Source organism: Ailuropoda melanoleuca, chromosome 1 (assembly GCF_002007445.2).
Source record: "Ailuropoda melanoleuca isolate Jingjing chromosome 1, ASM200744v2, whole genome shotgun sequence".
Lineage (NCBI taxonomy): Eukaryota > Metazoa > Chordata > Mammalia > Carnivora > Ursidae > Ailuropoda > Ailuropoda melanoleuca.
The window spans coordinates 128690430-128712693 of NC_048218.1; the positions used below are offsets into that span (position 1 = coordinate 128690430).

At 38.2% G+C, this 22264-nt stretch overlaps 2 protein-coding genes across 3 annotated transcripts in view; one reads left to right on the plus strand and one right to left on the minus strand.

Annotated features, from left to right (window-relative positions):
• Nucleotides 1-22264, plus strand: part of FBXL13 (F-box and leucine rich repeat protein 13) — a 199372-nt gene that overhangs the window by 98408 nt on the left and 78700 nt on the right. Inside the window, exons 9-11 of the mRNA XM_002919670.3 lie at nt 1010-1062; nt 4936-5036; nt 14714-14843. Coding sequence (XP_002919716.2) covers nt 1010-1062; nt 4936-5036; nt 14714-14843 — 284 coding nt within the window. The remainder of the gene's footprint in view (nt 1-1009; nt 1063-4935; nt 5037-14713; nt 14844-22264) is intronic.
• The window catches only part of FAM185A (family with sequence similarity 185 member A), a 144529-nt gene continuing 141464 nt past the window's right edge, over nt 19200-22264 (minus strand). The window contains exon 10 of one of the 2 annotated variants that reach the window (XR_004627306.1): nt 19200-20278. Coding sequence is in view for 1 of the 2 variants with exons in the window: in XM_034666913.1 (XP_034522804.1) it covers nt 20184-20278 (95 nt within the window). In the remaining variant the exon portion in view is untranslated. The remainder of the gene's footprint in view (nt 20279-22264) is intronic. The other variant, XM_034666913.1, reaches the window with a different exon arrangement.

The window sequence follows — 22264 nt, forward strand, 5'->3', positions numbered from 1 at the left end:
TGTGCTTTCTATTCATTGGAGCAGTTTGAATGCCAGGATCACCCCCTTGCCTGGAATCTTCCTGCTTGCTGGGGGTCTCCCCCACCTAGAATGACTTCCCCCTCTTTGCCTCACGCATTCCTCCCCTTTACTGTTTTGTGTCCTCTCCTCTAGATACTTCTTTTCTGTCTCAGATTAGGAGTTTTACTTCCTGTCGGTCTAGACCCAGAGTGCTGACTGTGTAACGCTCTGCTATCTAGATCTTTGTGTACATGTGTCAACTTCCCCGCGAGACCATAAGCTATGCAGTTGCCTCTGGTCCCGAAGTGAATCAGGCACTCGGCCTTTCTGATGCTCCACCTCCCTGTCTGCAATCCATTGTAAATTGCATGTAAATCTCATTTAAACATATCATAAATATTTTGTTAATTATTATGCATGCTGCATTATTTATAATATCCTTGCTGACGTACGAGGGGACGTGTGCGGATGTCTGCAACTTACTTTAAAATGCATAAAAAAAGAAGATGTATTGAAGGATAGAAAGATGGATGTATAGCTGAATATGGGATAAAGCAAATTCAGAGGAATATAAATTGAATCTAGGTAGTGGGTATATGCTCTGTACAATTCTTCAAGTCTTTCAACTTTTCTGTGTTGAAAATTTTTACAATGATAAATGAAAACAAAAACCAAAAAATGAACAAAAAGTCATGCCACAAAAAAGCAGGTTGGTTTTCTTCCCAGCTAAAAGCTCTATGTATATGCTGTTTTTCCCAAAGTAGTATTTTCCTTTTTTCCCTTTTCTTCTGTAATCCTCAAATGATAATAAACATGTGTATATATTTTAATTTTAAAGCCAGAAGAAACTGGTTTTCTGGGAAAAAGGAACCATATACTTAGAACAAATTACTTGCCAAGGTTTTTGTTTGTTTTCTAATGAATACATTGCATTGAATGTAGGAAGGAAAATTTTAAGTTTAAACATTTGTGCTGTGTTGTTTAGTGATGTTTAACTTGTTCGATTTAGGCCTCTGTAGGAATCTGCAAGAGCTGAATGTCTCAGACTGCCCAACACTCACAGTGAGTATATGAAGCTTATTTTACTGTTATTTATATAGATTCAGACTTGCTATATGGCAGTGCCAATACACAGAGATTTTGCCAAAATACATGCCTGTGTGCTCATTTAGGATCAAATGTGTGAAAAAGCAAACTATGTTAAACATCGGCAAGAACTTTTATCCCATTTGTGTAATGCTATTATTAATCCTATAGCTGTATGCCCAAGGTTGGAGTCTCTGGAAAAGTGGAAACTATTCAACAATTACACAAAAATGAACTGTATTTATATTTAGGGCCATGTGTGTCCGAGACAGAAAAAAATTGGGTCCCAGTAAAGACAATAGGCTCATTTTAGTGGTCTTGGTCTTCCTGCCTATCAGTTGTGTGCCATAAAAGACGGAAATGAACAGGTCACCCTGGGCAGCTCCTTCAAGGTCCCTGTCTGCAGGCTTTTCTTTTACTTCCAATCTGTCTTCCCCCCTGTGAGCACATAACACTTTCTAAGACACAGATCTGATCATTTCACTCCCATTTTCCATCATTTATACACACATTCGTCATCTACACTATTCGATACAGTCAAAGCTCTCTAATATTACTATACCTTGGAGACCCTCTGTGGTCTTGCCTCTGCCTCCTTTCCCAGCCTCATCTTGCTCCAATCCCTGCACACACACTAAGTTTCAGCAACCATCCACGGCTATGCTTTCTTTGCTGCATGAGCTAAGCTGCTCCTTGCTGTTTTGCTTCTGCTCGGGCTGTGCTCCTTGCATGGAACGAATGCCCATTTGCTTTGTCCTCAGGTGTCGCTTTCCTCTTTGTCAGGCTTTCCGGCTTACTTTAGGTACCACCTCCTTTACCAGGACATCCCTGACTCCCAGGGCTGGGTTCATTGCTGCTCCTCTGGGTCCCTATCACGAGTAGCCCTAATCACAGCATTTCTTCCTCTTCCATTAGCCCAAGAGGCCCAAAGGGCAGGAGATGTGTCTTATTTTCTGTGGTAGTCCTAGCACACAACACAGACGTTGGCATAGTAAATACTCGACAACATTTGTTTAATGAATGGAATTGTATCAAGATACTGAGTATGTAATGGAGAGCATGGCAGAGCACTTGAGATTCCATCTTGGGTTGACATTTTTTATATTCTTAATGTACCTTATAAAAGTGAAGATGATCAACCTAGAGAGGGAAAGAAGGTATGAGAAGAGAATTTAGGAATGGGGAGCTGCTGACTTTTAAAAGTAGGCAGAGGAGAAGAAGTAGCAAAGAATCTTAAGAAATAACAGTCAGAGGAGGCACCTGGGTGGCTCAGTCATTTAAGCGTCTGCCTTTGGCTCAGGTCATGATCCTAGGACCCGGGTCCCTCCTGGGATGGGGCCCCACATTTGGCTCCCAGCTCAGCGGGGAGTCTGCTATTCCCTCTCCTCCCCACTCATGCTCTCTCTATCTCTGTCTCTCTCTCTCTTAAATAAATAAAATCTTAAAAAAAAATACATTAAGAGAAGTAGGGTAAAAACAGAAGAGCCTGATTTTGTCATGCATGCTCTTCATCAAGCAGCAACGCCAGCATGACATCCACACCTCCCAGCGACGTCATTCTAGTTCTTTCTTTCAAACTTGTGTTTCAGTCTGTGGGTATTTTTAGTACCTACTACGTTAAAAGATTTATTTATTTTTATATGTAAAGATAAATAGGGGATTTATATGCTATAAAATACAGGTGTTTGAGAGAATTTAAAATGAATCAAGTTTCAGTTCCTGCCCTCAGGGAGCTTCAGTTCTGCCCTTGAATAAAAGATCATAGTCTTTAATTTGCCTGTTTAACAGGAAAGTCAAAACAAATGCCATCTGCATTGAATTTGTGAACATCAAAGTCTTCTCCAGTTCTGGAGTCTAATACTATACAGGGCTGATAATTTTATCCAGCTACATTTTACTGTTGTTTTTCCCCTTGAAGCATAGACTGAGAGACAGGTTTACACTTAAGGAGTTGAGTACATTCATTCAAAAAGCTTTATTTCTAAGAAGGTTGCCTTATGAATATATTACATTCGGAAAGATTTGGGTGCATTGAGGACAAATAAACCATTTTGCAATGAATACACTCAAACAGTGTTTGCATTTCTGTGCTCACGCATTGGGGACTGACCCTTGAGCTCTTTTAAATTCATCTGAAGTTTCTTAGATGTCCAAGCTCCTCCAGACAGGAAAATGCAGTGAATAGTTTGCTTCCTTATCTTAAAGGAAAAATGAGCTTCCTCTATGGTGCATAAAACATACTTCATCTTCCTCTTCCTGGCCCCACATTTTCATCTTCTCTGTGGCTACCTCCCTGAGGGTGTATCAACCAGGTTCCTATCCTCTCCTTGCCCCATCTCACCTGCATTTTGGCCATTCAGTAAGTGCATAATCGCTTTGAGATTTGATTGGCACCATGAACATTTTTGAAGATAGATTTTGTTTATATTAAACTACAATGCCGTTTATTATGATTCTTCATTCCTCCTGGGAAAATTGTACCATATAAATATAAACATACATATATATATAAACACACACATATAAACATATATATATATAAACACATACACATAAACATACATATATATATGTTTATCTATCTATCTACATCTATCCACGTATACCTAAATCCTGCATTTTAGTGGTGGCGTATGTAGAAAAATTGGTGGCTACTTGAATGCAGTGGCAAGAATACAGTGTACATTAAGTCCCTGCACTTGCACTCCTGTGGCATCGGCACACGGAGCCTTTCCTATAGCAGAACTGCAGGAATGTGTTATTGTATTATTCATGACTCCAGGAAACAGCTAGGAATAGAATGCTAAACATTGAGGATCCTGCTGAAAATAAACCTTTGTGTTCCTTAGTGGCCATACTGAACATGCAGAATTCTTTCCCAAACCACATTCCCTAGGCAAGTGACAATTTACTTCTTCCTGCAATGGCCTATTCTTTCCAGAAGCGATGTGGCACAAATATTTAAAACTAGCTGACCTTGTCGGTGTTCCTGGGGAGACTCATCCAGCAGCATTAAATAAATAAAAACCTGCTGCTCCTGACTCATACTAGAGCATTTTATAAGTAGTTACCCAAACGAGAAGCAGTGCCACCGCAATCAAAGCTTGCAATTCACCTGGTCTTGTAAATGTCAGTTTAGGGCTCCGGCTTGAAGTGACTATTTGTTTTCCTGTCTCTCTCATGTCACAGTCGCTCTGTTCTCTCGCACCTCAGTGTCAGCTCTGGGGGAGGGCTGCTTGAATCCTTGAGAGTCTCACCCACAACACCCTCAACACTGAACTTCATGTTCAAAATGTACGTACCTTTTTTTGCTGCAGACCATCTCAAATAATTTGGTGAGACTTTGTTTGGCTGTTTTTAATATATTCACTAATAGGACCACAGTAACTTAATTACACACACACACATTTCTATAAATACATATGTGTAAATATGGACTCACTTTTAATGAAGTCCAGTTGAGAGCATTTACTATTCCTGTCTTTCAGAATGATTTTAGCAAGTTTAAAAATAGATCAGGTTTTAATCACTTTCATGCCTCTGAAGAATCAGGAGTGGTTGACACTTTGACACTTGAGCTCAAATTAGCTGCCAGTGTTGAACTTGCAAGGGTTCAAATTTTAACAAAGTGTCACTGTGATGGAATGGGACTTTATTTCCAAAGAAAGGGCAGGGGAGGGAGTAGCGAAGCTTCACACAAAACCATCACCTTCTGTTTATTTGATTTACAACTAATAACCAAGAATATGAGGAGACCAAGGCTTGCATACACTTTCTGGGAGAGAGATAATGGGGAAATCACAAAGCCTGCTAGACTTCGATAAGACTCTCCTCTCTGTTTTTATGCAGGATGAATCAATGAGATACATCTCTGAGGGCTGTCCTGGAGTCCTGTACCTCAATCTGTCTAACACCACCATCACCAATAGGACTATGCGAATCCTGCCCAGGTAATGTTTGTGGTGTCTGTATTACCCTGAAAACAGTCCCGCCCCTCTAGGCTCTGGCCTACTCCAGCAGTCCCGGAAGGCAGTGTTCCTGTTGCCCCCTGCCCCCGCCCAACCCCGTGGCACCGCGGTGGTGGTAACAGCACTGCTGCTTTCACGTCCCCAAGCTGGTGCCTGTTCTCTCCAGCCCAGGTTGGTCCAGCTTAAGTAACCAGTTCTCTCTGCTTGGCTAGTGTTGTTGGGTCACTCTTGGAGCAAAGTGCCCTGTAGCTTGAGTTAGCTTCCGCCTGTCTCTTTCTGGTCCTCCTTCTTGGGCAATGGAGCCTGGCTCCTAAATTCTAGTCCCATTTCTGGACTTCTTGACAACAGAACACCAGTGTCTTCCCTCCTTGGACCCTGAGCACCGCAGGCCCACATTCTCCCTTGCCATGCTCTGGTCACCTGTTGGGACCTCCACCACCTCAGGAAACCTGGTACTGGTTGTTTTTTGATCTATGGACTATAGACAACCCTGAATACAAATGTTGCTTTTCCTTAGCTAGTGCTTCTTTGGAGGAGAAGGGACAGAAGAATACGAGACATCACCAAACGTTGACAGAATATTCAAATTCTGCCTTCAGCTCACGTCATGATCCCAGAGTCCTGGGATGGAGCCTGCGTCCCTGGGGCTCCCTGCTCCGTGAGGAGTCTGCGTCTCCTTCTCCCTCTGCCCCTCCCTCCCCTCATTCTCTCTCTCAAATAAGTAAAATATTTTTTTGGAAAAAGTGCATCATGTTTATAGCTCAACATTGCAAATACCATAAAAGATTGAGGAAATATTCTTTCGGGACTTGGAAACTATTACCTGATTCAGTAAGGAAGTCACTCATGTCACTGACGGATGAGTGAAGTCTGTACACACATCTTTGTTGTTTCACTTTTGTCTTACTCATGAATGTAAATGAAAATATTCATATTGAAACTATATGCATTCCTCAGTATTTTTGAATTTTGTTTTTGTTTTTTGGTGAAAACAAGAAATTCGTCAGAGTCACAGAATTTTATTTTTCCTTTGAACACAAAGAAGACAAAATTACTAGCTGCATTTATAAGTTTGGCAAAAGTCCATGAAAGCATTGTGTGAGAATCTATTGACTATATTGACTTTACAATAAAGAGTATTGTGTATTTTATTATTATTTATATGTGGTGTGCTATACATATTTCGTTTCTCTAAGATAGTAAATGTAAAATAGTAAGCTGTACAAATTTATAGTAAACATATATACATGTATATGCTTATATGTTTTTAAAGTGCCAGTTGTTAGATATTTACCAGTATGCCAAAAATTAAAGATAAAATAATTTAGGAATTAATTTATATTTTTACAATTTTTAGTCTCCCTATCGGGAACATAGTCTAATTTTAATTTTTTTTCAAATGTTTTTTAAATGTCTCAAAATTTTGTTTTATTCATATGGGTAATCTTTGTGGTATCTCTTCAATTGCCACTGTGAATGCTATCCTTTCTGATTTTAATTTCTCATTATATTTTCTAAATGGTCATTTTTGGACTTGGGTACAGTTCAAGCATCTTTTAAGGTTTTAATTTGTAAGATTTAGTTGATTTCTTTCTTTTGTAAGATTTAATATGAAATGACCTCTAAATAAGAATTTAGGCAAAGCTTCTAAGATTTGATAAGTATTGTTCTCATTTTCTAAACAAACTGTTGTATATTTGATTTTCTCTTTGACCCAATAATTATTTAGAAGAGAATTTTTGGTTCCAAGTAGTTGAAGTTTCTTTGATTAAGCTTCTGGTTTTAATTTCCAATTTTGTACACTGTGGTCAAGAAATGTGGACTGAATTATTTCTACCTTTTGGAATTTACTGAGATTTCTTGGCGGACTAGTATCTATAATTAATTCTAGTAAATCATCCATGAATGTTTAATAAGACAGTTTCTTTTAGAGAACAAAATTGCTATGTGTATGTGTGTATATATGTATAAGTTCTTGATATTTCATAGTGTAATAGTGATATATTGGTTGCCTTTTATAATCAAGCTTCCTTAGTTTATTTTGAGATTTTTATTTTACATATAAAGATTAATAAGTAGTATGTTTCATTATAGATTATAGTATTTATTCACATAAAATTATATTGTTTATCCTGGTTGATGTTTCTTTGCCTTGAATTCCTTATCGGCTTTTAATATAGTCCTTTGTTTCCTTTTGCTTATGGTTTTGTGGAATAACTTTATGTATCCCTGTATTTTTATTTATTTTTTTAATTTTTTAAAAGATTTTATTTATTTATTTAAAGAGAGAGCACATATGAGTGGGGGGAGGGGCAGCGGAAGAGAGAGAATCTCAAGAAGACTCTGCTGAGCGTGATCCCACAACCCTGAGATCATGACCTGAGCTGAAATTAAGAGTCTGCCGCTTAACTGACTGAGCCACTTAGGTGCACCTGTATCCCTGCCTTTTTCATCTTTATGTTGATGTATTTTAGATTTGCCTTTTATATGAAGCACATAGCTAACTTCTGTTTTTAAATTTTTCATTCTGCCTTTTTAAGAGGATAGTTTAGGAGAGTAATATTTCCTTTCAAAATGGAGTATATGGTTTTATTTTTATCATCTTGCTTTATGTTTTTGATTTTTCTGTTACTGTACTAGACTCTTGTTTTCACCTTTTGCTATATAAACTATGTTGTTGATTTTTACAGTCTTGAGGTATTTCAGAGGTATGTGCACATTCCGTTCTATATTCTAACCAGTGGCTATTTGTATGGGTTGTTTTTTTATTTAATTTTATTTATTTATTGGAGAGAGAGAGAAGGAATGAGTGGGGGGAGGGGCAGAGGGAGAGGAGGCAGACTCCCTGCTGAGTGGGGGCTCTATCCCGGGACCCTGGGATCATGACCTGAGCCGAGGGCAGATGCTCAACCAACTGAGCCACCCAGGAGCCCCTGTATGTTTTTGTTTTTTTAAACATGCTTTTAATATGTATTTCTCCAATTATCAAAGTTGTGATAGAACAATGACTTGGGCTCCTCCCCCCGTTAGACTAGAGATCTAATACACTTTTATTCTCCCTTGAACTTGATGCTTCTCTACTTCCACCCTTTGTGTGTAAACACATAAAAATTGTGATTTTTATTAATCATTTAACTTTCCATTTAATACTGACTTTCATGTTTGTGATGATATTTATGATTATGTAGTCCTAACTCCAGTTCGTCATTCATTGATGGTCCATTTGTTCCACTATTTCTTTATTCTTCAATTCTGATTTTTATTCATCCCATGATGACTGGAAATAATAGTCTTAAAAACTCTTTGTCCGAAATAATGAATCATGGAACACTACATCAAAAACTAAGGATGTACTGTATGGTGACTAACATAACATAATACAAAATTATTATTAAAAACAAAACAAAACAAAACAAAAAAACTCTTTGTCTGAAAGATAAACGAATGTTAGATTTTCAGCCACTGCTTTCTGAAAATAACTTTCTTTTGTCTTGGAGGGTGAACAACTCCTCTTGGCATATACTTCTTGAATCATGTCCCTTACTTTATTCTTAAAATCCTACAAATACTGCCCCATAATCTTTGATATTTCAGATTAAAGAGAAGCTTAAAGCCAGCTTGATTTTTGTGTTCCTTTGTTGGTAACCTATTTTTTCTGCCAATATGCTTGCAAGAATTTCCTTTTTACTGAGAAATTAAAAACATTTTCCAAGCTTAATTGTATTCTTTCAATTAACTTTTCCTGGAACACAGTAAACTTTTGAACATTAAAACTTAGATCTTTTCTTAGCCAAGGAAGGTATTTCTCTTTTTTAATGCTTCTGTTCCATTTGTTCAGGTTTTATCTTAAGAATTCTCTGTTATTTACAGGTTGAATTTTTATTCCTGTCTTTCAAAGCTGTCATCGTCTCTCTTATAATTTTTTATCTCTGTATATGTTTCCTCAGCATACTATGTTCTCTGTATCAATAGTTCTCAAAGTGTGTTCCAAGGATAGCTGTATTCCAGTAAATGTTTAATAACTAGTTTGGGTAGAGGCTAAGGGGATGTTCTGATTTCTGTGGTGTAAATACTACCACCATGATCAATTTTAAGCTACCAACATGATGTCATTGAATGTGGAGTTGGGAAGAAATGCTAATAGTTGGCTCTCATGGGCTGGTGTAAGCCAGCTCCAGGGACACCTGTGGAGGGCCCCGACCCTCTCAGAAGTTCTATAAGGTTCTCTAGTCCTTCAATATAGAATATCACTTAGTATTTTTCTTTAGGCATTCCATATTGAGATATGTATGTGTATGGACATGTGTGCATGTATGAGTGTGTGTGTGTGTGTGTATATATATAGAGAGAGAGGGAACATATATGCTTGTGTGTGTGTAGAAAGAGAGAGAGTATATTACAAAATCCATTAAATTCATATGTGAAAATCTGAATTTACAAAGTAGATGATTTCGGATATCATATTTTTAGATAATCTTTTGTCCTAGGAAATTTAAAATAATACTACAACCATGCATAGTTTTTAGGGACATTTATTGTACAAATGAAGCTGTACCTTTAATGGGCAACAGATAGAAAAACAGGACCCAAAATGAGAATTTTTTTTTAATTTTAACTCTAGTTCTGGCTATTGAGAGAACATCCAGGGTAAATGTAGTTGATATTGATGATTTTTGTCATATGAAAAAAATGTACACTGACTTTCTTATCTATGATAAAAATATATTTCATAATGACTCTATTTTTTGCTCTATTTTCCATTGTTTCAAATATGTTTGGGTATGCAAACGTGTTCTTTAAATAACCAGAGAAATATTGTTTGGGCTGTTGTCATTCTCTCTCCGGCGCCTTTAGACTTTCTTTCCAAAGAAATCATTTGCCAGAAGAAAAATATAATTAGTTTGCCCTTCTCAACAACACTGATTTACCAACTTCTTATTTGAATATTTTCCTCACTTCTTTGGGGACTTGCTCAGTTTCCTAAAGTTAAAAATGAGCTGCTCTTAGCTCATGCCCATTCCAGGATACGTTTGCTTCTAAATATTTCCTGAATCAAACTCTTTCCATTCAGTCCACAACCTAGGTGGCAGTCTCAGCACTTCATTTGCTGTAGCATCTGATGGTTCACCCTTGGTCTCTCTTCCCTTCAATCGGTTTTGCCTTATGCTGTCAGAAGTATCACTCTGGAACAATAGCCTTGTCATGTCTTTGACATGCTTAGGGTCTAGACTCTTCCCTTACCGTCCCTTAACATTATCTGATCAAACCTGTCTGCCCAGGTTTCCCCAGAGAGGCCCTTAACTCTGGTCACCAGATTGCTGCATGCTTCTCGTTCTCTATAGCTGCAATGCCTTTCTCCTCCTCTCTGCTAAGCCATAGCCTTTACACCTCAAGTCATACCATCTACCAGAATTCCGCAATGATTTCTCCTTTCCCTGAAACCTAACAGCAACGTTCATTCACTTATTCACCACATATTGATCAATTACTATGTGTGAGACATTCTGGGCATATAGGAGTGAATTAAGCTATTATGATCTTTGCTCCTTAATGGAGCCTCAGATGCTATATTGGCATGGTGTTTAATTATTTTTCATATAGACCCTTCAATTGGCTCGGAAACTTCTTATTCATAGGTGCTGTCAAGTTATATAACCTTACCAGTAACCATCAGAACGGGGCAGACAGAGTAAGCTGTTGCCTTGACTGGACATCCTCAAGGTCTCCCCTATGAATAAGAGGTCAAAACACTGCATTTGGATTTCTGCAGGAATTCTAGTATGCAAAACTGCCTCTGTGAAATTAAAGAGCCCGACACTTAACTCAGAAGAAACTACTGCAAATCCTCTCTTTTACAGATTAGGCTTTGTCTTGGTGATTTTTCAGAGAAATTTTTGTTTAAATACATAATTCTTCATTCCTTCCAATAGTAATTCCCTCAGGTATTGGTGATCTAACACAGACGGTTTCAATTCTATAATGGAAAAAATCCAAAAGAAAAGAGAAAAAGTGATCTCTGTAGTTTCTGTAAGAGCTGTGACTTCTTAAAGATTATAGTAGCAGTAGAAAAATAAATCACAAAGGGAACCCCGCCCCCCATTACAAACACTTAGTTATCAAATAATGAGGAAAAGATAAACACAGGGTGCAAACACTGCCTCAAAATGGAATTAGAAATACCAAGTTGTCTCTGACTTGAGAAAATGATGAACCAGATCTTACTCATGTAGGGGACTTATTTCTTTGCCAAAATTCAGAATAAAAATTGCAGTATTGCATAAAATTTGCCAAGTGATTTCACTGTCGACTGATTATTTTCCCATCCCCAACAGCTTTAAGTCTGCGGTCCTGTAAATCCCTAGAAAGGTCTACAGGGCCACTTAGGATTCCTCCTGTGCTGGGTTTTCATACTGATGGTTCCCATGAGGTTCCACTTTGAAGACAGTCATCTAGGGACTTCCAGTCTGGGATTCATTTCGTCCAGTGAACAACTTCTCGTGCCAAACCTGAGGTTCTTAACCTGGGCTCAGTGGCTCCCCCAAGGAGACCAGGGATGGAATTCAGAGGTTCCAAGAATTTTGATGAGGGAAGAAGAATTTCTATTTTCACTAAGCTTTTTTTCTTTTTTTTTTTTTTAAAGATTTTATTTATTTATTCGACAGAGATAGAGACAGCCAGTGAGAGAGGGAACACAAGCAGGGGGAAGGAGAGGAAGAAGCAGGCTCCTAGCAGAGGAGCCTGATGTGGGGCTCAATCCCATAACGCTGGGATCACGCCCTGAGCCGAAGGCAGACGCTTAACCGCTGTGCCACCCAGGCGCCCCTCAGCTTTAACTGAAATGTAGGTAAAAAAAAAAAATCACAGTAGTATTAGCAGTTCCTGGGACTTCTTGACTATATAAATCTCAAACATTTTCTTATTATAGTTGTTACAAGTATATCAAAGTATCATTGACACTCATCACTTCAAAATCATGGGTAGTTATGAGCCCCGCCACTAGATCTTGTTATTTAATATGCTAATAAAGAAGCCACTCATTTGGCTTTTAAAAAAATTTGATAATGATATCTTTCAATATAATTAGCTGCTTTTGTAATTTTAAGTATTTTATTTTACACATTAAAAACATTATGCTGGTAAAGGGTCCATAGATGCAGAGATATCTGTTACACACAAAAAAGTTAAGAACTCCTCATTCAATTCCTACTTTGAGTAAAATATTTAAAAAATATTTTATTTATTTATTTGAGAGAGAGAGAAAGAGAATAAGCAGGGGGAGGGAGAGGGGAAAGCAGACTACACACTGAGCAGAGAGCCCAAGGTGGGGTTTGATCCCAGGACCCTGAGATCATGACCTGAGCTGAAATCAAGAGTCTGAGGCTTAACCGACTGAGCCACCCAGGTGCCCCTCTACTTTGAGTATTTGTTAACCGATCACAAGGATTTAAAAAAATCAAACAATAGGCTTGGGCTAGATTTGAATATATATATTTGAATATGCCTGATTTTGTAAGTGACAGCTACATTATTATAATTAAAGACAGACTGATACAGAGGTTACAAATGGGTTAAGAACAGTCTGCAAATGAGTGGACAACACATGAGGGGAATAAAAAAGACATCAGAGGCTATCAGTCTCACTGGAGCTCAAACAGATTAAAAAGGGCATTAAACCTTGACCAAAATGAGGGTATAGATGTAAAGCGAGGTCCCCCAAAGTCTTGGAATCAGTTGTATGAGCCACTTTTGTCAGATGAATATCCATTCCATTACATGGAAAAAGATGGTACAAACTTCATAAGAACAATTAACATGCTATTATTTGAAGTAGTAGTAGCAAGAATATATATTTTAAATCTTCTCCCTGCTGATTTTAATCATCAAAAGTCATCCTTAATGTAATACTGTTACATCTATTTCTCGTGTAATTGTCATACCTCTGAGAGGAAAGAGTGCATAGAATTACATCCACGTTACATATGAGAAAACTAACGTTCAGGAAAGCTGGACACAGTTGGTCAGGGTTAAAAAAAAGAGAGAGAGATAATATAATCTCCACTTAACAGATGCAGAAACAAATCTCTGAGAGGTTCGGGAAGTTTGCAGTTAAGTGTCAGGGCTGAAATTTGAATCCAATTTGGTCAGATTCCAAGACCTTGTGTATTTTCCATTGTGTTGTGCTGTCTGCCTTACTATTCCTTTCTCCAAATTAGAGAGCTAAAGGGTTGTTAGAAATGACAACCTCCCACACACACCCCAAGAAAACTGTACTTTGCTCCGTTGAATCATAAGGGTACACTCGAGGGACAGGAAGATCAAGCGTTTCCAAAACTTTGGCATAGCCCTTGGTTAACTCAAGGGCCCCAGGAGAGGGGACGTGTCCTTGGGATGTTAGTGCTGCTTTCTGCTCCGTGGCCCTGCCCACAGCCACTGGGGAATCCAGATGGCGTCCCTCTTTGTTCTGTTGAATCTCGTGGACATTGCTAGAGGGGAATGTGTGTTCTGCATCAAATCAGTCACCATGGAAGGGGAATCATTATATATCATATAGATGTGTTTTTCAAATTTTAGGAATAAATCTGATTAACTGTCAATGCTTGCATATCTTATTTCCCATTTCCGTTAAAGTAAATTTTACTAGTCATTTGTGGGCTTTTGAGGGACAGAGCGGCATCTTCTTCGCACTTTTCGCTCCTTTAGCTTTCCAGTTTGCTGTGAAACTGTTGCAGATCACAAACCAAGAGCATGTTCTTAATTCCATTACAAGAGTGAGCAATAGTGGGAGTTCTTGCACTTTTAAAAAATGCCAGGCTTAGGAAGACTTGGAAAATTGCCCACAGAAAGTCCTCAAACTGTAAGCCCTTGCACGGTAGTACACGCTCATCTCAATTACACTCCTATTTTTCTGGAAGCAATCATTTCGGTCATGGTGGTAATGCCATATTTAATCTGTTTGAACTCCAGTGAGATTGATAGTCTCTGATGTCGTTTTTATTCCCTTCATGTGTTGCTCAACTCATCTGCAGACTGTTCTTTTTAACCCATTTTTAAGTTCTCCATATCAATTAGTCTTTCTTTAACTATAATAATGAAACACTTACAAAATCATGCATATTCAAATGTTTTTTTCAAACCATTTGCTTATCATGTCCATTTTAGAAGCATGTTATGTTTAACTTTGCCTCCTTTCTGCCCCAAATCCTCATTGTCATGCAACAGTTAATCGCCATTTAAATGTTTACAAAGGTTTTGTCCATCTAGACGTTTTGCACATTGTTTTGGTGCTCCAAAGAAAAAACCATATGCAACAATACTGCAAATTCTGTAACTTTGGTTTCAAACACAAACAGTCCAAACAATATGAATGCACAAACGTCCCCTCACCCTCAGAGTTCTCCCCCAATCAGCCTTATTAAAAATCTAAGCAAATCCTTATTTTCATTTAAAATGTAATGATGCATTATCTGATATACTACTCCAAGATCCTTCCCATAACAGGAAGAGCATTAATAATTACGTTTAACTGCTGAAGAGCTGCAAAAAGAAAAGAGTAATTGACAGTTTTACTTCTCTTTGTCATAGTGGCTTAAGAAAGATGTGGAAAACGACTCAAATATAATCCCTTTCCTTCCTCTCTCCTCTCACCCCTGTCTTTTCAGGTACTTCCAGAACTTACAGAATCTTAGTTTGGCTTATTGCAGAAAGTTCACAGACAAAGGTTTACGGTACCTGAATTTAGGGAATGGATGCCACAAGCTCATCTATTTGGACCTTTCCGGCTGCACCCAGGTTTGTCTTTCAGTCTTCTCTTTCCTGCAGCAGGCGAGGAAGTCCTCCGGGGGACGGGCTACATCCAGCCCTCATGTTATACTAATGCTGTGCACGGACTGCAGCACACTTTTCAGAGGTTTTGAATTACACAGCCACAGCTGCTTTAATTTTCCCCAGGATCGCTACTATAGGCTCTTGGCTTCCTTCCACTGGAGGTCACATCCACACACAGGCTGAGCTTATTGGATGATGAAACACACCACTTCTGTGTAGATACTTTGAGCACAATTATAATACCAGAGTCCAAATGTTGAAAACTTCAGAATTGCTACCAAGATACAAACACAGGAAAAACCTTCTGGGGGGAGAATTTGCAAAGCCCTTCCTGAAAAGTCAATGAATTCCCTCAGGGGCTTTCAAAAAATAAATAGCTTTGGGTAAAATGCCACAAGAGCTAAATGTAACAAAGGAAATACAACAAAGATTATAATTTTAAAAATTGCATTGTATCCTGGGGCTAAATAACATGAAGGTTTGAGATCTACATGGGGAAATAGTTAACTCTGAGGGAACAAGATGAAGGAAAATTGGGTAGAAAACAGGGTGGAGTTGTGGAGGGTAGGCCATAGCACTTTGGAAATAGTTACTGCCTCATTGGTAGTTTCTTCTGCTCTATTTTGGTAGATTTAAGTCATGATTCTTTCAACTTCTTTTCTTCCACCCTGTGTAAGAATTTTGTTAATATTAGTATCATAGTATGATCATCCTTCTATGTTATTATTAGTATCATAGTATGATACTAATTTTGTTAATATTAGTGTATTTTGTTAATATTAGTATCATAGTATGATCATCCTTCTATGAAAATAATATAATGGCACAGATGAGAACTGGGTAAAACATTGATAGTCACCAATTGTTGAGTTGTTACTACATGCCAGGCACCATGTTGAGTGCTTCACACAGATCAGATTCATTCGTCAAACAAATGCCATGTAGTGTGCACTGATTATGCCCATTTAGAAATGAAGGGACCAAGGCTCCCAGTACCAAGTGAAAGCACGTGGTACTGGTGCCCTTATAAGCAGCTGTTGGTACATACATGGGGAGGTAGAGTCCCCTGGAAGGAATACAGGCATAGTATGGGTTTCTCCTCCAAGTTCTTAAATGGATAGAACTTAGCTACTCACCGTTACTGGCATACCATGGTCCCCTGGTACACTAGGCAGTAGGGAGGATGTAGGGAAAAGGTGGGGAGGGCTCTAAGCTAGGCTTGAAACATCTAGAAGTTACATATATTTCTGATCTACTGATGTGTAGCTTGCTAAACATCAACATCTACCATCACTCTATGACTGAGAAGGGCTTAACGTTTTCTCCAGCTTGACTAAACTCTAGCCCTTGACCTCCCTTTCCTTACAGCATTTATTTTAGAAAACTTGCAGCTGTACATTCTTTCTTTGCTCTCTTTGAGATAGATAGAAACCTCATTTAAAGCTTCTTGCCAGTCTTACAACCCAGGAATGTCTTCCTCAAGGGCCTGGGAGCCATCTTTTGATGTATAATCATTAAGGGAAATAGCACTGGTATCTCCCAGACCCTGTGGAAGGGTAGGTGCTTACCTCTGCTATGGATGTCAGTTAGCAAACACAAATAGCCTAATTACAGAGAAAAATATTTGCAAGTTCAGGAATAACTCAATGTGCTTGACACATCCCTCTAAAGAGACATCCTCTAGGATTTTTCCACCAGCTCACCCAGTGCTTAAAAACCCTCCCCCAGAGTATAACTTACCTCCTTGTTCTTCTCAGTTTCCACAAGGTAATGACTGTAGCAACAACATACAGTTCATACACAGACACACAAACACACATACACATGTCCTAAGGATACATATTCTCAGACACAGTCAAGTAAAAATGAGAGGCTTCAAATCAATGTGCATCTGGCCAGATATGCATGTAAAACACACAGATATAGTGCATCTATTTTTAAATTTTGAGCCAACATTTAAAATTTTGGAGTCTTCATAAAGGAATCTAGCCTTCCACGTTTCTCTTAAAAAACTGGAAAAACTAGTGAAATTGGGCCTGCATTTGGCCTCACCCCTGTGAAATGGATCATGCTGGCCTCTCTTCCACTCAGTAAGGTCCACACGTGTCCGTGCACCTCACCATTCAACAGCAGCGCCTGCCTGTCCTCAGTGGGTATTTAAGTTTGGTCGAATGTATAAAGAATAGATTTCTTTTCCTGAGTTTCCCTTAATTTTTAAGTCTCAAACCACAGTGAAGCTAGTATTTCACATCACTATGCAAAAGAAAAAATTTCTTTTGTTCATCCGTCTTCACTACCATTTGTTTATTTAATAATTCAACAGAGATTTAACTCCAGGTGTCAGACACTGTTTCAGTCATTGAAAATTGTGCCATTTGAAACTGAGCCCCATTAGGCCCACTGGGAGTAAGAAATGGCCTCGTTAGGAACCACAGATATCTTAAAAATGGCTGCTGCTCTAGGTGCAGAAGGAATTGGTAAAACTTGGATGTTGCTGCTTCGGAGGGATTTGTTAAATTCTATGAGAAGTCTCCATTTACCTCCCCAGCTCTGGGTGTGAGGACAGTTTCACTCTTCCAGGACTACTTGAATTGCTACGACAGTACAAAAATCGTTTCAAAGAAGGAAAATCGATGATCCGATGATTCACAGATTTCTCAGTTTCTCCGCTTGGAAACTAAAATCTATTTTCTTTTTATAAGTTTGGAATTTTGCACTATGAAGTCATGTGTTAATGTATCTGCCCAAGAAGAAAGGTCCTAATAAAACAAAAAGACTTGAGGATAGAAGCTCACCCCTACCTGCCTTTCGCTGGTGTTAACAGAGCGCCTGCTGCATACCCTGCACGGTCATGAATAAAACAGCATCCTGTCTTCTAGGAGCTCTGGATTAACATAAACGAAGTATGTCAAGGGCTAAAATTTAATGCAGTCATGGCTGCCCAAAAAAGGAAAGATGTATTTATACGATATTGTGGAAGTAGTCTAGCGATACTTGTTAGGAAAAAAAAATAATAAATGCATGGCGGAGAACTGCAAAGAAAAGTGAAAATTGATTACAAATGTTTTAGAAATACTCTGGATTCTTTTAGGATTGGATAAAAAGTGTAGGTGCATTAAGTAATGGGACTGATTTCCTAACGAATACCAGCATTTGCACATGTACTTGCCTGTCATCATGTTTAATGTGGTTGAGGTGATGCCTCTGGTCAGTTTCTTCTCAAAAAAGCGTCTGCTGGATCGGCCCCGACTGAGGACAGAGCCATTGTAGTGACCTCTTCCACTATCCATTGCAAACCTCTAACCATATACTTATCACTTTGAGCTTTCTTTTTTCACTTTTTAAAACCTCTGCTTTTTTTTTTCCTTTTTACATGTTAAACACAAAAATACAAGAAATAAGAAGCAAAAAATTTAAATTATCTGAAAACTCACCACCCAGAAATAACAAACACTATTAACGTTTCAGGGTAAGGCTCCCCTGGTCTTTTCTCTACGTACAGCGATACTTCCTTAAAACTAAATTGGATTATACAGTACACATATCTTTCATTTAATAGTTCATAAAGTTAACATCTCTCTATTTTATTAAATATTTTCCTATAACTTACTTTAAATAGCTATATAGTATTCCATCGTATCAAAATACCAACATGTATTTAATCATTCATTATTGGCCTACCATTTTCTGCTGTCTAACTTGTGAGGAAAATTCTCATAGCCAGATATTTCCATATGTTGATGCAATATTTTGGTATGAATTTTTAGAAGTGAAACGGTCAGAGGATATAATTATTTTTTAAGGCCATCCATGCACAACAAAGGTAGCCGATATAAACTTATCATAAATGTAAAATAATGTCTGGTATCTTCAAAAGAATATTATGAAAAAAACTTCAGCTAATTTGACATTGAATATGATATTTTGTGTTTTTAATTTATATTTATCTGATCACTTGTAAGGTTAAACCATACCCAGGCACTTAATAAATATTTGTTGAATAACAGCATTCTTACCGCAACAGGCTGTCATTGGTGAAATATTTTTTAAATCAATTAAAAACTTTCTTTCAGAGCCAGAGTGCAACATTTTCTTTATACTGTTTTCAGAAGAAGGAAAAAAACCAATCTACATTCATTTAACAAAAAATTCTGGTTAAATCAGTTGAACAAATTTAATATATCTGCTTCTATATTTACTGTTTACTCGAAGTTATAAAATCTAAGCTTATGCCATAGAAGAATTTTTCTAAAAACTATATTTAAACACAGTTTGGGAAGACTTTTTGGAGACAAAATAGCTTTATTACCAAAAGAAAATACCCTTTCCTGTGGTTCTTTGTTATCTAGGGTCAGGGAGACATTTGGGGACAGCGAATGGGTCCATTTTGTTCTCTGCTCTGAAAAATGGTGTGTGCTCTAACCTCATGGCAGACATTTATCAGATGCTTACTGAATATTTGGATTCATGTTTAGTTAAATAGTGAAAGTAATGAACTGTGTTATGAGATGTTGGTAGTTTTTCCTTTACACCTCATACTTTGCTTCAGAACCACCTCTCCCCTTTCTCTTGTGGCTCTGCAGAGCTGTCACTCATGGCACCTTGAGAGCAGCACATGATAGCATTTGGGAGCCTGGGTCCTGGGGCATTTGCATTGTGATCCTGAGTTTGCCCTTTACTGGTTAGGAGACTGGGGCATGTTCCCCAAGCTTTCTGTATACCTCTGTTCTGTATCTATGAAATGTGGAAAATACTAGTACCTACCTCATAAGTGTGTTGTGTAAATGAAATGATTTCATACATATAACGTGCTTAGAACAGTGGCTTCATATAGTAAATGCTTGGGAACCATTAGGATTTTCCTATGGCCACTGAGTCATTTGATCCAGGCCTAGACAATCCTAAATTCTGTCTGCAGTGGCTGTGATTTTTCCAGGAGGGGAGGACCCTACCAGAACCATTCAGAATCCTTCTAGATAGTCAACACTGGGAAAAATGAATTCTGTTTTTCCTGAGGTTGCAGGGCATAAGTCTAGGCTCATTTGTGGTTCTCTTAACATTCATGCACATGTCCTTCTGTGTATACAGCAGACACTTGTATTGGGTATACAACACAAGAGTTGAATGTGGGCCGTGAAGTACGTGTCAGTTTGGTTTTTGTCAATACTGTTAGTTTCCTGAATTGGCTGTGTCAATCCTAATGATATTTTTATGATTTAGAAAACACATATAGAGGGACACCTGGGTGGCTCAGATGCCAAAGCATCTACCTTTGGCTCAGGTCATGATCCCAGGGTCTTGCGATCAAGTTCTGCATTGGGCTTCTTGCTCAGTGAGGAGCCTTCTTCTCTCGGCCTTCCTGCCACTCTCCTGCTTCTGTGCGTGCACGCTGTTTCTCTCTGGCAAATAAATAAATAAAATCTTAAAAAAAAAAAAAGAAAAACAAGAAAACTCACATAGCTATGATTTCTCTGGGAAAGCTGATGCCGTGGCTCTCCATACTTACTCCCAATATTTACCTACATAATTTATTTTCATAGCAGCCCTATTATTAAGGTGCACTACTGTAGAGGCAGGAGATCAACATTCAAGCCTAGAATGGGTTTCTATCCTGCTAAGCACTCTTCCCTTCTCAGAAATTAGCAATACGTCTTTAAAATCATCTCATATTCACTTCCATATTAAGTAGGTTTCATTAAGCTTCCCTCTTTTCAAATATTTTTTATCAAGCATTCAGAACCTATCTGTTGGTGACCACTTTCACTAAAAGAAATTAAGAAGAGGGAATTAAAAATAACTTTTCTCTGCCGTTTTGTGCAGGGGAGAAAAAGTACTCAGGGAAAGAAACATAACCAGGAATTTTTATTTTATTTCATATTAGATTTACTTTATTTTATTTTACCTATTTTGGAACTCAGGCACCAAGAACAGATTTAATCATAGTCCTCAGTTCATGGGACACCTTCACTATCAGTCCATGCAAGGCCACTCTCTTTTTTTATTGATTCGCTTTTATCCACATCTCCCACTCCTGTTCCCCTCCCCCTACATAAACAAACCCTCTAATTTGTTTTATGTGGTTTCATATAAGAATATATTCTTATATACATACAAGTTTCCTCCACTATCCAAAAGTAGGACGTTCCTATGAAAACTTTCTTGAGCAGAAATGGCATAAAGCAAAGAAGCAGTTACCACTAATTTATATGGGAACATTTTTGAGTGCTCCCTGACCCCAAAAATAGTCTCTCTTAGGCTTTCTGATATCTTAAGATGTATCTTGCTAATGGATGCACAAAACAAATAGAGATACAGCACAGATGTTCTTAGACACAGCTGAAACCTTATGGTGGCATGATACTGAGATGCTGTGTGGCTCCCAGGGAAGGTGCCACTCTCCCAGGCTGGGCTGCCTGCTGTCTCTGGAATGGCTCACTGCAAAATCCTCTTTGCATTTCTTTTGGTTGGTAAAAACAGGTACTAATGTAGGTCTTTTCTAAAAGTGAAGTAGCCAAACGTGAACTTTCGAAAAGAAGGGGATACCTATGTATTCTTGCATTCTTATATTGTGGTTCTGTCTGTCTGTATTTTAATTCTCCTGAATGATACTGTGCTATACATCTTGCTCTTTTTGTTCTGACAATATTTCTAAAGTTGACTCCCTTAGTCACCTCTTCTTCTCTCCAAACCCTTAATCACAGAAGGCCCCAGGTTCAGTTCTTGGTCCATTTTTCTTCTCAGCCTACACCTACTCCCTTGGTGATCTCACCTAGATCATGGCTTTAAATATCACCTACAGGGGCACCTGGGTGGCACAGCGGTTGGGCGTCTGCCTTCGGCTCAGGGCGTGATCCTGGCGTTATGGGATCGAGCCCCACATCGGGCTCCTCTGCTGTGAGCCTGCTTCTTCCTCTCCCACTCCCCCTGCTTGTGCTCCCTCTCTCACTGGCTGTCTCTGTCTCTTTCGAATAAATAAATAAAAAAAAATCTTAAAAAAAAATAAATATCACCTACAAAAATGAGCAAATACACACACACGGACACACACACGGACACACACACACACATAAAGATGCTTACTCACACGTATATACATACATATGTATATGTATAGAGGAGGGTGTTTATACATGTATAACCATATACATGTGTATATGCTTATATGAGTATATATATGTATATAAGACTATATATACAGAAGTAATATATGTTTACAGAAGTAAAATGAATATATATGATATATATACAGACACATATATATGATAAATATCTCCAAACCAATCCTCAAATTTTAGACTCATATCTTAAAAAAATCCCTGCTCTAAAAAATAACTCCTTGCTCCACCTTCAGCCTTCCCCATGTCACATAAGGACAGTTCCATGTT